The sequence below is a fragment of the Suricata suricatta genome, chromosome 3 (assembly GCF_006229205.1).
Source record: "Suricata suricatta isolate VVHF042 chromosome 3, meerkat_22Aug2017_6uvM2_HiC, whole genome shotgun sequence".
In the NCBI taxonomy this organism is placed as follows: Eukaryota; Metazoa; Chordata; class Mammalia; order Carnivora; family Herpestidae; genus Suricata; species Suricata suricatta.
This window is the reverse complement of record NC_043702.1, coordinates 88,271,680-88,292,053: the sequence shown is the minus strand read 5'-3', so window position 1 is coordinate 88,292,053 and position 20,374 is coordinate 88,271,680. Positions and strand designations below refer to the sequence as shown.

Sequence of the window (20,374 nt, the reverse complement as noted above, 5' to 3'; positions counted from 1 at the left end):
CTATCAGACTGCTTTTGCCCAGGTCTGAATTCTTTGAGGCCTTGGTCCTGAAAGGTTTTGTTTTGTTTTGTTTTGCAAAAGAAGAGAAATCAGGAAATCATAGCAAATCCTGGGAAAGAGGAGAAACTAAGGAGAGGTGGGAGGGAAGAGTCTTTGAAATAGTAATTAGGGAGGCCAAGAAGTACTGGGTAAATGTCACATCTACTGGTGCACACATATAACATAAAATCAAACTGACACACTTTTAAAAAATGTCAAAGTTGCTCATGTTTGCTTGTTTGTTTAATTTTTAATTTACATAGAGTATAATCTTCTCTTTCTGGCATACACTTCCAGGAGTTTTGACCCATACCACTACCATGGCACTGAGTGCAGAGTCCATCACTCCCAAAGGAGTCCCTCTTGGGGTGCCTGGTGGCTCAGTCGGTTAAGCGACCAACTTTGGCTCAAGTCATGATCTCACAGTTTGTGGGTTTGAGCCCCACATCGGGCTCTGTGCTGACAGCTCAGAGCCTGGACCCTGCTTTGGAATCTGTGTCTCCCTCTCTCTCTGCCCCTCCCCAACTTGTGCTTTCTCTCTCTCAAAAATAAATTAAAAAATAAATAAACATTAAAAAGTTTTTTAAAGGAGTCCCTCTTGCTGCTCCTTTAGAGTCTGCTCCTCCCCCGACCTCTAACCCCTGTCAACCACAGCCAGCTCTATGTCACTATCAGAATCTTAAAATGGGAAATGAAAATCTCCCATCTGGCTGGTAAATGTGGTTTCTTTCCTATCTTGGCATCGCCCTTGGTATGGAGTTTTGTTGTACTGTAGCTCATAGTAATAAAGTTCAAAGAAGAGCTATTGTTTTCTAAGCATCCCTATCATTGTTTTGGCGAATGCTCTCTTGTCTGGGCGCCAGAGGAAGGTCCTGGGGGTGGGGATATATTGTGTTTGCAAAAATGAACAGGATCTCATAGAAAGGCCATTTCCAGCACAGAAATTGCAACCCTGGTATAAAATTAGAATTGCTTCTCAAGGAGAAACAGCCTTTATTAAAGGAAGTACAAATTCTTTCCAGAGAATCCCAGGTTTGATATAACTTTTAATTAAGTTTCTCAAAAGCTGGAGCTCATTTATTCTTCCCTCTGTCTGCCACCTAGCAGCAGTGTGCAGGGCCCCGTACTCATGGAGACCTTGCTTTGCATTCTAATTCCAATTTGAGTTTTCATATATAATTTTGGTCCATTCCATGCGTTTTCTAAAATCATTTGTTTGAGTCTCATCAATATCTCCCTCCACTTTCACTATGGAAATCTCTCCGGATTTGGCTATTAAGGAGTTTGAGCTATCTCCGTGAGTGTTTTAGAGCCAAATTAAACAAAACGAATTCCCAAAACAAATTAAATTGCAATGTGCATTCATTTCTTAACCTGACTGAAGATAAAAAGGTGATAAAATGAACTTTAGAAAAATGATTCTAACAGCAGTCTTATGAAAAACAGGTGAGCTTTTTGCTGTTTATCTAAGGAGTGAAGGGGCCAAATACTGCAAATACCGTGAAGCTGTAACCAACTTGGAAATTCCAACCAGACCTTCCTTTGGCATCAAGGTAAAAGCAGACTATGTAACTTACACAGCAGGCATGTGTGGGAGGCAAAAATCACTCTGCCTTTTTTTTTTTTTTTTTTTTTTGGTGGCATGATATTCCAGAGACAAGAGAGCTCACATGTGTGTTCAGAATTCCCAAAATCAAGTTTTCAAAAGGTTTTAAAAGTTAAGAGTCAATGCCACATATCTTCAACACCCTTGGCCCAATCTGCATTTCATTTACATTAGAACTGGGTCAACGGAATTATTTATTTGGATTACGCAAATTGAGAGGGTTTGTCGGTACTTTGTATATATCCTGCCTCCTTCTTTAACCGTGTGTTTATTGGCTGCAAGTTCTACTTGACTGCACACAATGCATTCACAATTGATAACTCTGAAATGTAACGGCAATTGTGTTTATGCAAGACCACCCTCTGGCTACTGAAACTGGCTGACATCCGCTGTGTAATGTCTGATTACAGAGCATCCTGGGAAAGGAGCTCGTTCTTCAGGTCCTATAGGTATCAATGAAAACTCTTAGAGGCCTAAATAGGAAATAATAAAAACAAACATTGACACATATGTGTTTTGTTTTTAATTAGCCATATTGATAAACAGATCTTAATGATTTTCCACTGCCTGCAAGCATCTGGGGAATTAATATGATTTCCTTATGTTTTCCAAAGAGTGCATTCTGATGGTATAATCTATGCTAAAAATGGAAAATAGATTTGAATTTAGAGAAGAGGGGGTACCAAAGAGTCAGAGAATGAGGTATACAGAGCACCAAATTTCTGAGAAGGGGCATCCGACTTCCAACCAGAAATATTAACCACATCTCTGAATAACAGATTTGAACACAAGTATTCTTAGAATTTTAGAACTGGAAGTAAGATGATGGGATCCAGTTCCTCACATTTGAAGAAAGTGAACTCCCACTGAGGTAACTACTTGCTCAGTCACAGGAAACTAGGGACTAGAGTTGAAGAAGAACCAGGGCATCATACACTTCTCCGCTTAGTAACTTCCTCTGACTGTCAGAGAGGGACTTCCTGACTGCCCATGGCCAACTCTGGAACTTTGAGAGTGCCCAAGTGCCCACTGATGGTTCTTCCTCATGAGTTTAATGAACTCTAATGAATTTCCAAGAGATAATTTCCAAGCAAATAGCTTCCTCATAAACAAAGCAATCTTCCTCATGTCCTGAGGAAGTTAATGATCACAGTCAATCATTTTTACTCTTTAAGATTTCATGAATACCAGCCTTCCTTTGACCCTGCACCTATCATATTAACTATAATATCATATAATATGCAACACATAATATCATAGTAGCTATAATAATAACATTATACAGTGAAAATACCTTTATTTTCACTATTTTACTGCGATTACCTGGCACTCATTAAGTATTTCATATGTTCTAGGTGTTTTGCTTTATACGTTTATACTTTTTTTAAATTTAACTTTCACAACAAACTAACATAGTAAGCACTTGTGCTGGTCACTGGCTGCTGTCAAATCCACTTCTGGTCCTTTTCCTGCTCTGTTCAGTGCTGCAGGGGGCTGAATCCTGCACGTTACATAACTCATGCTTTATTGCCAACTTTGTTTTCACTCAGCTTTGTTAAAGGGGGGGCACCAGCAAAAATGAAAACATACGCAAGAGGGAAGATGCTGGGTATTTCTGTCCATTTCCGTTGGTTTCAGGCAGCATCTCCAAGAGGAGCTGTGTCTTGTCTATTGTAGCTCTCACTGGGTCGGCCAGGCTCACATGTGTTTGGTAACACATGACTTCCCTTTATTCCTCCAGCCCTACAGGAGGTGAGAGCCTTCTGATGGGTTGCTCTCTGTTTGCCCTTTCAGCTCTTCTAAGACCTTTCCAATGGGTTGTTGTGTTAAAAATTCCCTCTGAAGCACCTGACATAGATTCTGCCATTTGGACTAAAGTCTGGCTAACAAAGTATTATTGTCCTCATCTGATAAATGAAGGAACTGAAGGTTAATCTGTCTCACTCCAGAGAGATTAGTATGGATTAGATACTATGCTGAAAATTTTATACACATTATTTCATTTAATCCTCCAAAAAATATTATGAGGGAGATAATATTATTCCTATTTCACAGATTTTGAAAATGAGGCTCAAGGAACATAAATAACCTGTCTGATGTCATACCAGTCAGTGGCAGATCCAGGAGTTATGCTGAGATCAGTTCCTAGATCATAGTAAGAGAATAACCAATTAGTTAAGATATGCTGGAAGAGGGTACCACCTCTTCCAAAATTTGAGTAGTCAAACTCTTTAGCAAGGTCATACTAGAGACTTACAAGAGGAAGCCTGTGCCACTTAGCCATAGCTCAGCTGGTTTACCAGAAGGCTCAAGTCCACCCCAGCAGCTTTGCAAATAATCACAGGGCTAAAAATATCTGTGCACTGTTTAACAATCTGACCTCCAGGTAAAACTAAAAAGTCCTGACTCATAGTGTTTGCCCATCTCCATAGTGTAAATATTCTCACCATGGCTGATTTCAAGCTATTGATATGATATCAACCAACTCTCAGAATTCCTGAAACTCCACCATACCGCTGCCTAAAGGTCTAAAAGGCACATGGTTGGGGTGCCTGGGTGGTTCAGTCAGTTAACTGTCGGAGTTTGGCTCAGGTCATGAACTTGCAGTTTGTGAGTTTGAGCCCCACATCAGGTTCTGTGCCGACCACGTTGGGTTCTGTGCCGACGGCTTGGAATCTGGAACCTGCTTTGGATTCTCTGTCTCCCTTTCTCTCTGCGCCTGCCCCACTCACCCTCTGTCTGTCTCTCTCTCAAAAATGAATAAAGATTTAAGACAAACAAACAAACAAAAAGGCAAATGGCTAGTTTTTGTTTATCTGATCATATTAAATACATACATTTGTCGATTAAGGATTTTAAAAGTGTAAGTTGATGAATTTCTGTTTTTCAAAAGACATCATCAAAAAATGAACAGCATGCCAGAACCTGGGAGAAATTACATATATGCATGTGTATATATGTATATAATGTATACATGTGTATACATACTCACAAGTGTACAAGCATAATGACAGGACTCAGAACATATAAAGAAATCTAATATAAATCAATAAGAAAAGAAGCAAATGATACAGGTTTCTTAAATGGACAAAATATTTTAATAGACCCTTCATAAAAGACTATTCACTTTTTATGGCCTATAAGTATTTGAAAAAACACTCAAAGTCTCTAATCAGTTAAAAATGAAAATTGAAACTACCAAGATATACTGCCATATACCCCCAGAAGGGATAAAACAAAAGTGACTGTCAGTATCAGAAATTGATGAGGGTGTGGCATACCTAGTATCTTCATCTTGTACTAGTGATTGTGGACATTTGCAAATCTTTTTTGCAATATCTTCTAAAGCTAAATATTTGTTTATCCTATGACATAATTTCACTCATGGTAACAAAAATGAGTGCAGCAAAAGACATGCATAAAAATGTTTCCACCAGGTTTACTTATAATACCCCCGACAGAAATAGCCCAAGTGTCCATAAAAAGAAAAATAGATCAAAAATAATACATTATAATAATATTCAGCAATAAAAAGAATTAACTGCTGATGCCCCATCACCCCCAAATTATGGGAATATTTCAAAAATATCATGAAGAGAAAAGAAGCCAGACACAAAATTATACATGCTGTGTGGCCCTTTTGTAGGAAGTTAAGAAAAAGAAAAAGTACTTATGGGGATAAAATTCAGAATGGTGGTTATCTGAAGGGGGGCTGTATTATTAATTGCAGACATGAATTAGTTTTCTAGGATGTATACCCATATAAAACTTCCTCAAACTGTAGTGCACTTGAGACCTGTGTACTTTATTATATGTAAATCATGCTTTGATTCTTTTTAAGAAATATTCAAGCCTCATGGGCATGTGTATCCTTTTAGTATCTGAATCATGCACAAGCAAGAATTCCCAGATGGAAGAATGGTTTAACCCACCATATATTTGAACAGAAGCCCCTGTACCAAATGCCAGAGTAGTCTGCTCACCATTACCACTCTTCTTATAAAAATTCTCTGACATGAACCCTTAACCTTCACAGATCCCTAATTTAACATCAGACTTACTTCTTAGAGTCACTGGGACAGTAATTGAGATGATTTGTATTATGGACTCAGGTAAAGGTTGTTTGATGAACTGCATTCTTTTTATGTTTGCTTTGTTTTCATAACTTCCCAATTCCTGATAATATATCAGGTTCTAAATATTTACCAATTTCTATCTTTGGAAGGGAATCTAGACCTTTCCAGGTGACTTTAAATTCTTGGATTATTAAACAGGAACTAAGTTCTCTATTTTCTTTTTGTTTTGTCTCATTGCTTATTCCTACCCTTAAACATTTCTTAAGTCTCTATAATATCGCTGGTTACTCTTCTATATACTTTTTTTATTTTTTTAAATAGTTTACTGTCAAATTGGTTTCCATATAACACCCAGTGCTTCTCCCCCATAAGTGCCCCCCACCATGACCATCATCTCCTTCCCCACTCTCCCTCCCCCTTCAGTCCACAGTTCATTTTCAGTATTCAGTAGTCGCTCATGATTTGTGTCCCTCTCTCTCCAACTCTCTTTCCCACTTCCCCTCCCTATGGGCCTCTGTTAGGTTTGTCCTATTAGACCTATGTATGCAAATATATGGTATCTGTTCTTTTCTGCCTGACTGATTTCACTTAGCATGACACCCTCTAGGTCCATCCACTTTGCTACAAATGGCCAGATGTCATTCTTCCTCAGTGCCATGTAATACTCCACTGTGCATATATACCACATCTTCTTGACCCATTCATCAGGTGACCCTTAAACATTTCTTAAGTCTCTGGAATATCACTGGTTACTCTTCTATATATATTTTTAATATTATCTTTCTATCGATCCACCCTCTTACCTCCCACGTAATTATTCCCCAAATACTTATTCTGCATTATTTCATTTGGTTTGTCTTCTCTCTTATTGGGTATTTTGGACCTTTTTAATGTTTCTGTTCTAAGTTAATCAAACAAAAGCCATTGAGCAATTGAAACAACTATGCCATTAAAAACAAGACGTATGGCATTATTACTAGCTGTGTGAGCTTAGGAAACTTCCACTGATAAAATGTGGCCAGGGATGTTTCACATAAAGTCAAGGGGCTGCTTACCCAGGGATTACCTTCAGGTTATCATTTATGATTCATTGATAGTCTTTGGATACAGTGGCTCTGCTAGCTATAAATACATCTAATTTCAGTTTCATAAGCCTAAAGTAGTTTATCTTTTTCAAAGATGAAGACTAATCAGAACTTCAAGGAATCTTAAAGGTCATCTAGTCTACCTTCTTTCCCCATATTATATATACTAAGGGTGGTAGGGGGTGGAAGAGGAAGTTTAAAGCAGTTACATCATTTACCTCATGTTATTTACCTAGTAAGAGACTAAGCTTGTCTATAGTACTCAAGTTTTCTCGCTTCTTAGCTTGTTTCTACACTTACAGGAAACTCAGCAAAATGTCCCGTTAAAAGTAAGATTCTGATATCTATCATCTGTGCCTGACATTACAAATCAAATTGAGCTCTAATATTTTATGTACTATGATTTCAAACCTCCCTTCAAGACCATAGTTAAATTTCGAGTAAACTAGCATATCAAATAAGTCAATAAATTTGTATAAAATACCTTCCTCCTCCATGTTTGTCAAGAGAAAATAAAGTGGGACTATTTAACTATTTGATTAAGATGATTTAATAATATTGCCATTATCACTTACATATGTTATGCTATGGGACATATAACTAAGGATAAGAATAAGGCCAATACAAACAATGTTCAAAAGACTACAGACCAGAGTGAAAGGAGATTGCTGAAGAATGTTATGTACCATGAAATGGGTCCTTATGATTTTGCTATTGTTTATTCTTCTTTTGTTCATTTGTTTTGTGGCATAGCACATTCAGATCAATAAGAATAAATGGAAATAAACAAAAAGCAGAATCATATTTATAAAGACAGAGAATAAACTGATGGTTGCCAGAAGGGAGCAGGGTGAAGACTGAAAAAAGTGAGTGAAGGGGAGGAGAGATACAGACTTCCAGACAGGGCAAGAATAAGTCACGGGAATCAAATGCACAGCATAAGGAATGTAGTCAATGATACTATAATAGTGATATATCAGGACAGATGGTAGCTACACTTGTGGTGAACGTATCATAATGTATGAACTTGTCAATTAACTATTACACCTAAAACTAATGTAACATTGTGAGTCGATTAAACTCAAATAAAAATAAATCAATTTAAAACAAGAATAGGGGTGCCTGATTAGCTCTGTTGATTGAGTACCTGACTTTTGATTTCGGCTTAGATCATGATCTCATGGGTTGTGAGTTTGAGTCCTGAATCAGGCTCTGTCCTGACAGTGCAGAGCCTCCTTGAGATAGTCTCATTCATTCATTCTCTCTCTCTCTCTCTCTCTCTCTCTCTCTCTCTCTCTCCCCCACCCCTTTCTTTCTCTGCCCCTTCCTCACATGCACTCTTTGTCTCTCTCTCATTCTCTCTCTTTCTCTCTCTCTCTCTCTCAAAATAAATAAATAAACTTTGTTTTTTTAAGAATAAACAATGGAAACCCTTTGCTTTTTGACCTAGCATGGACAGTATTGTATTAATTGGTGATAGGAAGAATATAGAATTGCTCCACTTTTTGCTGGTTCCAGAGTTTTCTAATATGGAAAATAATCTTCATGTTGAAAAGGTACAATGTGGTAAGATGATATATTTTTAAAAAATGGTCCATGGAATTAAATAATGTGAATTTTAATCCCGATTCTTCTTTCATAGGATATATGATCTTGTACAATACATTTGTTTTGAATCTTGCTTGATGATATCAATATTCCATTCCCAGAGGATTAAGAGTTTTATGAGATAATGTGTAAAAGGTACTTTGACATAGGAGCAGCTTAATAAATGGTAAATAACAAGACAGAAACCTCTAGGTCAGAGGACATCTAAGAATTCTAATTAAGACAATCTTTCACAGCCTACAAGAATCACATCAGAATATACCAAAATAATGATGTTATTACCAGTAAATTTTGAGAAGTCATGGTAAATGATAGATGTGCCACACTGCTGCCCCCATTTTCAACAAAGAGGGGGAAAGAGGACTCTTAAAATTTAGTAATTCCAAATACCCAGCTAAATGTTTTAATCTCCAGGGACATTCCAAATGTGTTATGGATTATGAAACAGATATTCTTTTGCGATTTTATTTTTTTTATGTTTATTCATTTTTGAGAGAGAGAGAGAGACAGAAAGAGAGTGGGGACGGAGGGGCAGAGAGAGAGGAGGACAGAAGATCCAAGTAGGCTCTGAGCTGACAACAGGGAGGTAGATGTGGGGCTCAAACTCAGGAACCTTGAGATCATGACTGGAGCAGAATTCAGAAGCTTAACTGATTGAGCCGCCCAGGTTCCCCTCTATTTGCAATTTTAAAAGGAAGTTGTGATTGCTAAACCAGCATTTAGCAAGTGCAAGTCATGCTGAAAGCCACAAGATTTCTCTTTTTTGTCGAGGCTAAAAGACTAATCAGTCAAGTGCCAAAATGCCATAGACATGGTGTATCTGCCTGTCAACAGGGCATGTGGCAAAGGTTTTATGAACCTTTGTTTATGTTAATGTGCATTATGACTGTCCAGAGAAATCTACTGAACTCATTTTTGTTGTTGTTGCTGTTTTGTTTTGGTTTTTTGTTTTGCTTCTTTGGAAAGCAGTAGCAACATCTGAAATAACTCAGGTTGGACAGAACATCATTGGGAAATATTAGTCTAGTCTAACTTGGACAGTAATAATCTTTACTGCCTAGACAAATTTTGGGATTTGCATTTATTTCCAAACATCAATTTTTTTTAATGTTTATTTATTTTTGAGAGGGGGGAGGGGCAGAGAAAGAGGAAAACTGAAGATCCAAAGCAGGATCTGCGCTGACAGCTCGATAGGGGGCTTGAACCCTGAGACCATGACTGAAGTCTAATGCTTAACCTCTGAACTAACGGAGCTACCCAGGCACCCCCTACAACACCAATTTTTTAAATAAACCCTGACAAATTAGTTCATCCCAAGGGGGAAACTAGCAAAATGGATTATATAAAGCTATATTGGAAAGGAAATAATTAGTAACTGTTATGGACAAACTGTGTACCCATCAAATCACGTGTTGAAAGCTTAACCTCCAATGTTATATACTATTTGGAGGTGGGGGTCTTTGAAAAGTGATTAGTTCATAAGTGTAGAGTCCTCATGAACAGGATTCAGTGCTCTTAGAAAAGAGTTTACAGGGAGCTTTCTTGTCCCTTCCAACATGTGGAGAGGCAGTGAGAAGATGACTATCTAAAAAAATGGGTCCTCACCAGACACCCATTCTGCCAACACCTTGATCTTGGACTTCCCAGGCTGCAGAACTCTGAGAAATAAATGCTTCTTGTTTAAGCCACTTGGCATATGGCATTTCTGTGATAGCAGCCCAAGTGGGCTAAGAATTATGGAACTATGAAAGAAATCCCTTTGGGAGTATGGCTGTTCTATGAGCCAATTTCAAAATTTTCAATAGGTGTTAGATGGGGAAGAAATTAGAATCCTTCCATTTAGTGTAAGCTCTACCACGTGTAAGTTACAGGGAGGCAGATTTGGGCTGAACATAAGGAGTTTGTGAGAGCACTGGTTAGGGGTTTGACAGATTAGAATTACATTCTAATGCTCCTTCCTTGCTAGGCATCCTTGAGCAAAGAACCCAACTTCTCAGAATCTCAGTTTTCTCATGTAAGACAGGCAAGCCCACAGAGGTGCTGCAAAGTGAAAAATCCTATACTGTTAGAAAAGATCCATATATTTCCTAGCACATAATAAGAACTTGATAAGTGGAATTATAGTTTTAGTATTAACAGTTAGAGTTGCCCAATAATGTAAAGGATGAGGAGTATCTGATGGTGGAGAGTAGCTCACTAGTGCAAATGGGCACGTACAATTAGAGACATTTAAAATAACTGAAAGCCTACTGTGGGCAACACACATCAGGGAGAGTTGTGATTCGGTTCCTGTGTCTATTAGCTACCAATCACATAGGGACCAGCGGGAGGGATGAGGCAAGTATACTAATAAACCCTAACATAAGGACAAATGCCATCAAAATTGTAAAAGGCTCAGAAATTAAGAGCACCTAATCCTTTTGGGGTTTCATGAAATGGCAGCACATGAAGAATGGGAATATTTTCAGTGGGTGAGGTAAGAGGAGGAACCGAGGGAGGCGCTATTATGTGGAGAGGGGTGGGAAGGAAAAGCACAGAAATGTACCCAGAGAAGCATCAGTTTGAAGGGAAGCACTGCAAGTCCAAAGGAAAATGAAACAGAAGTCTGCATGATTTGGGGCAGGGGGAGACGGTGGTGGGCAAAGAGTGAGTCTTGGACTTAACCTGGGGTATGGTGGAAAGACAGTACACATTTTATAGGGAGAGGACTGACTTTATCATTACTGTGCTTTAAAAATTCTAATTTGGCAGTGGCAATAAAACTGGTGAGGCTCTGTGTGACTCCTAAGGCAGGAAGGCCTGTAAGAATATAGCAGAGTAGGTGAAAGCAACAATTACAACAACCAGAATCTCGAGTAGGATAGAGGCAGTGAGAATGGGGAGGAAATCCTTTATGAAAGATAAATGAAGAGCTGACTGTCGGAGAAGATTTGACAAGTGATGCAGGTGACGGTCTCAGGTGAAGAATGAGTTTTAATTAAAAGCAGGTTTTAGTAAGAACTTTTGAAGTTAAGGTCCATGACATTTTTTCACAGTAGAATAGCACACAGCAGACCCTTACTAAATATGTGTTTAGTAGATGAATATGTAAATGAATGATCTGGATTGAGTTCTAAAGAGAAGAGCAGAAGGTGGTAATGAAGAACCAGAAGCTTGTAAGAGTCCGTCTGAGGAAACGCGGCTGGTTGGAGAGACATGGGAGTTGAGTAGCGTGTATTTGTACGTATGTAGGCCTGGGAGCTAAGTCAGGGCCTGGCGGTCCAATCCAGCCCAGCAACTTGGTTTTGAGCATCCCATAAGCTAAGAATAACTTACATTTTTCCATGACTGGAAAAAATCCAAAGAAGAGTAATATTTCATGACATGTGAAAATGATATGCAACTCAATTTCAGTGTTTTGTTGTTGTTGTGTTGTTTTGTTTTGTTTCTTATTGCAGAAGGGACCAGCCTGCATCTTATTGGAGCAGTAACAATGTGCTAAGCATGATAAAAGTGTTATCCACATAATTCTCACTAAAACCCTATTAGATTGAATTCATTGTTCCCATTCTACTGATGAGCAAACAGAAACTTGTCCTTCAGCCCAGGACACATAGTTTCACACTGCACCCACATGAATCTGCTTTTCTGGGTTTCCCACTTTCTTCTAGAATAAAAGCACAGTTCTAAGCACAGTGAGACCATAAGTGCTTCTAGAAGAGGGTTTGGGAGTGTGTTGAATGCTTGGAAGGCAGTTTTGGAACTGAATAAGAGCACAGGAATGGCGTAGGCAGATACATTTCTAAGACATGTATATGAATTCACTAATTAATTCTTAGAACTCTTCCATGAGTTGGATACTATTATTAAGATCCTGTGCTGGAGAAGGAATAGTCTTCACCACTTCCCCAGTAAAAGCTCCAGCACATGGACACTCTGACACTTTGGATCTTGGACGGGTGACATGACTAGGCTGCCAGAGGCTCATCCAACCCTACGTATCTAAAATCCCATGTTCAGAAAAATTTAGGGAATTATTTTTATGGACTTGGCTTTCACCCTTTCTTCTGCATTTTGTGCCCTAAGACTTTTTCTCTCCTTCCCGATTCTTCCCCCACACCCCAGAAGGGCTTCTTACACCTTCTAATTAATAGTATCCAGGTCCCTCCAGGATGGGTTCTGCCAAGGAGACTTCTCGAATCACAACAAACCAGCATCTGAAGAAATACAGTGGATGAGTGTAAAAAGTTCAGGTTCTGAGAAGGGTGCAGGCAAGCAATTCTCCTGTAGAAAGCGTGGAGGGAGGGCAGTCTTCTCTCAAAGATTTCAGCAGGGGTTTATTTCTGAAAGTGCTTTGCAGCCTTATAACTGGCTGTTTATCCCTGCCTGTTTGTCGCCTTTGGCCCTTAAAGCAGCCCCTGTCCCACTTGGAATTCACTCCTGGCCGCTGCTAACAAAACAGGAAGTGATTAGATTGGAGTCAGTTTTGAATTTCAGGTATTTAAAAACAAGTTTTAGCTGTGGATTTTATTGCTTTGCCTTACCGCCTCGGTTTCTTATAAAAGAACACAGTAGGGGTTAAAGTATCAGCTCAAAGTCCTGTACAAATAACTGACGTAAGAAAGAGATTTGCACATCAGCCTTCATTTCGTGTGAAACTCAAAGCAGGCTTTTCGGGAGGGGCGGGCGGGGAGGGGAGATAGGAATTGGTGGCTGTGAGTAGCGAGAAAAGGAACTGGGAAGCTTTAACTTCCCCTCCTGCTCTGTCTTCCACCAGAAACCAAACATGGCATCTTCCATGAGGAGCCTGTTTTCTGACCACAGCAGATACGTTGAATCCTTTCGGAGGTTTCTCAGCAGTTCCACGGAACACCAGTGCATGCAGCAGTTCATGGACCAGAAGCTGCCAGGCATAATAGCAAGGTAACAAAAAAAGGACATCTGTGTCAGAGACAAGCCTCGGGCTAGTTCTGTTTAGTGATAGATGGGTCGAGCCCAGCCCTGCAGGCTGGGCGCGGGGATAAGAAGGAGCTGGTGATAGCAGCTGCCGCCAGGCACTCCTTGCCCCCCCTACACCCCTTCTCCGGTGGTGCTTTAGTTAGAAGCCCGGCTTTCAGTGTTCAAAGGCTCTGATTTGTGCAGTATTTCCAGCTGCGCCAGATAAGCATTAACCATTTGAAGGCACACATCCGTATGTTCATTTGGGAAAAGATACAGATCTTTGAGCTCAGATTTTTCAGCCCTCTTCCACATTTAACGTGTCTCAAAAAAAGGTCCAAACGGAGAGAGTCTAGTATTCTTTTCATTAGAATCAAATGTAAATAATTACTAAGTACTGTTTGTCCCTGAGGATTGAGAGAGTGCTTCTCAGTTCTCCTAATATCCATTTAAATTCACTTCTATACCCATTATTATAGTTATCACTCCAAAAAAAAATTGTCTTTTCCTTTCAACTTAATATTAGCAATGTGGTTCTTAAAAAAAAAAGCATTTTTCCCCATTATCAGTGAAACTCACTAGTTCCTATCCTTCCTGCAGACTTTTTTTTTTTTTTTGGTGATTAATGTGTTCAATTTGTGCCAGAGCTGATAAGCATTATGAGAGTAAAAGATTCCACATGCTAAAGATAATCAAATCACCTATCTGGAGGTGGACTGCTGTAACTCACTCTGCTTCAGGAAATCATGATAGAAAACTGAGAAGAAATGACTGACTGTGGATCCAATTTACAACAGTAAAGGAAACTGATATTTTATCTTTTGCTGGATTTCTCTATTGTAGGCCTGAAATTCTTTCTCCAGGACAGTACTTCTGCCTGATCAGAGCAGGCGCTGCTGGATGTGTATAGGATTCCACCTCCCTCTCTGCTTTTCTTTGTACTGTTTAAAAACTAATTTTTAATGTTTATTTTTTTAAGAGAGAGAAACAGACAGAGTGTGAGCGGAGGAGGGGCAAAGAGAGAGGGGGACACTGAATCCAAAGCAGGCTCCAGGCTCCAAGCTGTCAGCACAGAACCTGACTCGGGGCTGGAACTCACAAGCCCTGTGATCATGACCTGAGCCTAAGTCCCATGCTTAACCAGCTGAGCCACCCAGGTGCCCCTCCCTTTTTGTTCTTTTGTTGTTCTGTTTTTTTTTTTTTTTAAAGTTTCTTTATTTATTTTGAGAGAGAGAGAGAGAGAGAGAAAGAGAGAGAGAGAACATGCCCAAGCAAGCAGGGGTTGGGGGAGAGAGAGAGAGAGAGAGAGAGAATCCCATGCGGGCTCACACTGTCACTGCAGAGACCAACACCAGGCTTGAACTCACAAACTGTAAGATCATGACCTGAGCTGAAACCAAGAGTCAGACACTTAACCTACTCAATTATCCAGGTGCCCCATCATTCAGTTTTTAAATGTTTTTTTAAAATAGAGTATTATATAATTTATTAATAATTAAGGAGTAATAGACTAATGATACCAAAATCAAAGCATACCGCACATACAGATAACTAGGAACTATAATTTACTTTAAGTCTTTTTGCTCATTTATAAAATTAAAGGTAATGGCTTAATTCCTGAAATCTTTTGTATTACTAAAGGTCTGTGTTCGTTTATGTAGTTTATCCAGATCCTTGGTTTAATTCAGTCATCAGTGGATTGAAGAGGCACCATGGATGGTTATAATATAATGTATGATGACCCCTATCTTCACAGTGTATATGATCTGGTTGGAAAACTTCAATGTAGAATTTCTGAAAGGCTGAAGAACTTTCAGAGGCATAATTAAATTTGCATTGCAGGGTAAAAATACTGAAAATATTACAGTGGTAAAAACTCCCAGCCCCGCTCACTGCCATCTGACTCCCAACTCCAGTAGCAAACACTTTCAACACTCTGAAATATTTTAGTTGTTTCTTATGAAATTTTCTTTCCTCATTCTAAATAGCATGTTTTTCTTCTCTTTCTTAAGTTTACTGCATTAAAATAGCTAAATAAACATGCACATTTCCTTCCTTATGTCAGTATATTTATGTCAAAATTTTTGGTTAAATAATTTGAATGTTTATATCATTTTGCCTGTGAACATATTATTCATAATTGAATGATGAGTTATACTATAATCACATTTTCTTTCAGGTACTTTTTGTTCTTCTTAGAGTTAACTATTGTCTTAATTTTAGTTTCTTTTCTTTGTTTTCTGTATACTTACTGATGTGAAAATGTTGGGGTTGGTCAGGGAACAGACAAGAAAGAATTCTTGAGAAGTCTTTGGTGCAAAAAGGTGCTTTTCAAAATTTTTATTTATTTAATTTTTCATTGTTTTTTAGGAGAGAGAAAGAGGGGTGAGGAGGGGCAGAGACAGGAGAGAGAGACTCCCAAGCAGGTCATGTGCTGTTAGCACAGAGGGCTTGATTTCACAAACCATAAGATCATGACCTGAGCCAAATCAAGAGTCAGACACTTAACCAACTAAGTCATTCAGATGCCCCAAAAAGATGGTTTTATTTTTTTAAATAATTTTTAATGTTTATTTATTATGAGACAGAGAGAAACAGAACATGAGTAGGGGAGGGGCAGAGAGAGAGGGAGACACAGAATCTGAAACAGGCTCCAGGCTCTGAGCTGTCAACACAGAACCCCACTTGGGGCTCAAACTCATGAACGGTGAGATCATGACCTGAGCTGAAGTCAGTTGCTCAGCTGCTTAATCAACTGAGCCACCCAGGCACCCCAAAAGATGGTTTCATTAAAGCACAGGGACAGGACCCATGGGCAGAAAGAGTTGCACAGGAGTTATGAGGAGTGGCTGATTATATACTTTTGAATTGGGAAGGGGTTAGAGACAGTAGAAATATCCAAAGAATTTGGAAGCAAGGTTTCCAGGACCTTGAGGAACTAGCTTTTGTTAGGAAAAGGTCATTTACTATAGTCTAGTAAAACCTTAGTCATGAGACCCTTCAGATGTATATCAGAGGGCCATATGCTTGGAGGATGACTGCTAATATATATCTTGGGGGAGTAGAGCTAAAGGACACTTCCAAAGGAATTTTTATATATTAGAAAAGACGTACAGAATCCTGGAGTTGAGGCTAATGTTAAGCTAAGGCCACCCGTTGCCCTTAGCAAAATATTAACATCGAGGCAGCTAAGCTCCTTGAGGAAGGTCACTCTGCCTGTCTCACCGGACATATCAATTGGCTGTAAGTTATAAGGAAATTTAACTTTTTTCTTCTGTTTTTGTTATCCACATCACTATCACAACTTATACCCCAAGCAGAAGTATTAATCCTCTCAATATAGTCCAACGGATCAAGCCATCTGTTAACTTTTCCCCATGGGAACATCTATTCTGGAGCTCTGTTCATTTTTCAGTCTGTGGTGATTTGCTCTCCGTCTGCTATACAGTTATTGATAGGATAATTTATTTCACCTTTGAGATATTCTCTTCCCTTCTCTGCAGTACTGGATTCCCTGATTCTGGATCTCATGCCATTCTTTTCTTGATTTCCTTTGGACTGGAAATGATCCCCTATCTGGAGCTGAAGGTTGGGGTAGGAAGAATTCCAGTATAGCTGTAAAATTTTTTATTGTTGTATGCATTTAGAGCCTTGACTACAAAGTAGTAAGTTTTTAATAATTATAAATTGTTAGAATGTATGAAATGGGATAATAATACTGTCTAACTCAAAAAGAGTTGTGAAGATTCAGAGAGAATTCACTTAGCTGTGCCTGGAATAATAATAATAGCTAATACAGGTTGAGTGTTTGTCATGTGGAGACATATTTCTATGAGATTTACATAAATTAAACAATTTAGTCCTCACAACTCCTCCTTACACTAGCTGTTATTATTACAGTCCTACACAGTAGGTGGTATTATTATCGTATTTCATAGGTAATAAAGATGCAGAGAAATTAAGTAATTTGCTCAAGGTAACATATCAATAAGCTAGGATTTCAACCTTGGTACTCTGCTCCATAGTTTCCCTCTGCTATCCACAGATAGAAAGCAGTTTTAAGAATTAACCAAGAGCATAGATAGGGATGGGTGTATCAGGACTTTGATTATGAGTGGGAAGGAAGTTAGAACTAAGGAAGGCAACGCATTCATATGTGTTCTTGACTCTATCCTTTCCGGTTTTCTCAAAAACCTTGTTTTAATCTCTGTTTTTGTCAACTACTCTGTATAGGCTCTTTCACTTCAGGGGGGAAAAAAAAGAGCTAAAGTCCAAATACTCAAACACTATTCTTTCAGTTCCTGCTTCCCCTTCCCCTTCTCACTCTTTCATCCTATGTCAACAAACTCTAGCTTCTTTTTATTCAGTTCACTTTTAATCTCACTGCCATCAGTCTTATGCCATCAATCTTCTTTTAAAATTATTATCAAAGATATTCATATTACCAAATTCAATGAAAATGATTCCTCCATTATTTTTTGGTAGTACACTCTGCTACTGTTGACACTACCTATGGCTTTCTCTTTCTCTGAGCTTTAATGTTTTCCTCTTTGTCCCCTTTGTGGGTGCCCCACAATCCAGTGACTTAAAAGTTGGCATTGCATATCATTCCACTGATCATCTAATTGTTTGTAGTATGCTTGGGTGATAAAATCTAGTCTCCTAGTTTTGACCATAGCTTTATGATGCAAAGCTAATTCTCCAGAATACATAATCAACCCTGATCTCTCTCCCACTCAGCTTAAATCTTGCATATCCAAATGTCTGTAGAATACATATTTATTAAGAACATTCTCTAGGGTTTTTAATCAAGAAAGGATGTATTTTTTCAAATGCTTTTTCTGCATCTATTGAGAGGATCGTGCAGTTCTTATCCTTTTTTTTTTATTAATATGATGTATCATGTTGATTTGTGGATACTGAACCAGCCCTAACAGCCCAGAAATAAATCCCACTCAATTGTGGTGAATAATTCTTTTAATGTACTGTTGGATTCAGTTTGCTAGTAGTTTCTTGAGAATTTTTCCACCCATGTTCATCAGGGAAATTGGTCTGTGGTTCTCCTTTTTAGTGGGGTCTTTTTATGGTTTTGGAATCAAGGTAATGCTGGCCTCATTGAATGAGTTTGGAAGTTCTCCTTCCATTTCAACTTTTTGGAATGGCTTCAAAAGAATAGGTGTTAACTATTCTTTAAATGTTTGGTAGAATTCCCCTGGAAAACCATCCATCCCTGGACTCAAGAAAGTAGAGAAAGAAATATACCTCAAGATCATAAATGCCATATGTAAAACATCCACAGGTAATAATATCCTCAATGGGGAAAAACTGAGAGCTTTTCCCCTAAGGTGAGGAACACAACAGGGCTGCCCACTCTCACAACTGTTGTTCAATATAGTGTTAGAAGTCCTAGCCTCAGGAATCAGACAACAAAAAGGAACAAAAGGCATTCAAATCAGCAAGGAAGAAGTCAAATTTTCACTCTTCACAGACAGTATCATACTCTACATGGAAAACTAAAAGACTCCACCAAAAACCTGCTAGAACTGATAAATGAATTCAACAAAGTCACAGGATACAAAATCAATGTACTGAAATTTCTATACACCAATAATGAAGCAGCAGAAAGAGAAATGAAGGAATCAATCTCATATACAATTGCACCAAACACCATAAAAACCTAGGCATAAATTTAATCAAAGAGGTAGAGATCTATATGTTGAAAACTACAGAAAGCTTATGAAAGAAATTGAAGAAGACACAAAGAAATGGGAAGACAATCCATGCTTATGGATTTGAATAACAAGCATTTTAAAAATGTCGGCACTACCCAAAGCAATCTACATATTCAATGCAATCCCTATCAAAATGACACCAGCATTCTTCACAGGGCTAAAAAAAAAAAAAAAAAAAACAATTCTGAAATTTGAATGGAACCAGAAAAAAACCCACAATAGATGAAGTAATGTTAAAAAAGAAAAACAAAGCTTGAGGCAATGCAATTACAGACTTCAAGCTGTAATCATCAAGACAGTATGATACTGGCGCAAAAACAGATACATAGATCAATGGAACAGAATAGAAAACCTAGAAATGTACCCACAAATGTATGGCCAACTAATCTTTGACAAAGTGGGAAAGAGTATCCAATGGAAATCTCTTCTGCAAATTGGTGCTGTGAAAACTGGACAGTCACATGCAGAAGAATGAACTGGGCCACTTCCTTACACCATACACAAAAATAAACTCAAAATGGTTGAAAGACCTAAATATAAGGTAGGAAACCATCAAAATCCTAGAGGAGAAAACAAGCAGCAACCTCGTTGACCTTGGCTGCAGCAACTTCTTACTAGACTTGTCTCCAGAGGCAAGGGAAACAAGCAAAAATGAACTATTAGAATCTCATCAGGATAAAAAGCTTCTACACAGCAAAGGAAACAATCAACAAAACTAAAAAGCAACTGATAGAATGGGAGAGGATATTTTCAAATAACATATTGTATAAAGGGTTAGTATCAAAAATCTATAAAGAATTTATCAAAATCAACACCCCCCAAAAAATAATAATCTAGTGAAGAAATGGGCAAAATACATGAACAGACACTTTTCCAAAGAAGACATCCAGATGGCTAACAGACACATGAAAAAATGCTCAATATCACTCATCATTGGGGAAATACAAATCAAAATCACAATAAAATGCCACCTCATACTGGTCAGAATGGCTAAAATTAACAACTCAGGGAACAACAGATATTGGTGAAGATGCAGAGAACAGGGAACACTTTTGCATTGCTGGTGAGAATGCAAACTGGTGCAGCCACTCTGGAAAACAGGTTCCTCAAAAACTTAAAAATAGAACTCCCCTATGATCCTGCAATAGTACTCCTAGGTGTTTATCCAAAGGGTACAAGAATACTGATTCAAAGAGGCACATGCACTCCAACATTTATAGCAGCACAATTAATATTAGCCAAATTATGGAAAGAGCCTAAATGTCCACCAACCAACAAATGGATAAAGAAGATGTGGTGAATACACACACA

At 38.5% G+C, this 20,374-nt stretch overlaps 1 protein-coding gene across 1 annotated transcript in view; it reads left to right on the top strand.

Annotated features, from left to right (window-relative positions):
* The first annotated feature begins 13,097 nt into the window (after positions 1 to 13,097).
* HNMT (histamine N-methyltransferase) overlaps positions 13,098 to 20,374 on the top strand; it is a 46,028-nt gene continuing 38,751 nt past the window's right edge. The window contains exon 1 of the mRNA XM_029934644.1: positions 13,098 to 13,316. Within this exon, the coding sequence (XP_029790504.1) occupies positions 13,180 to 13,316 (137 nt within the window). The 5' untranslated portion in view covers positions 13,098 to 13,179. The remainder of the gene's footprint in view (positions 13,317 to 20,374) is intronic.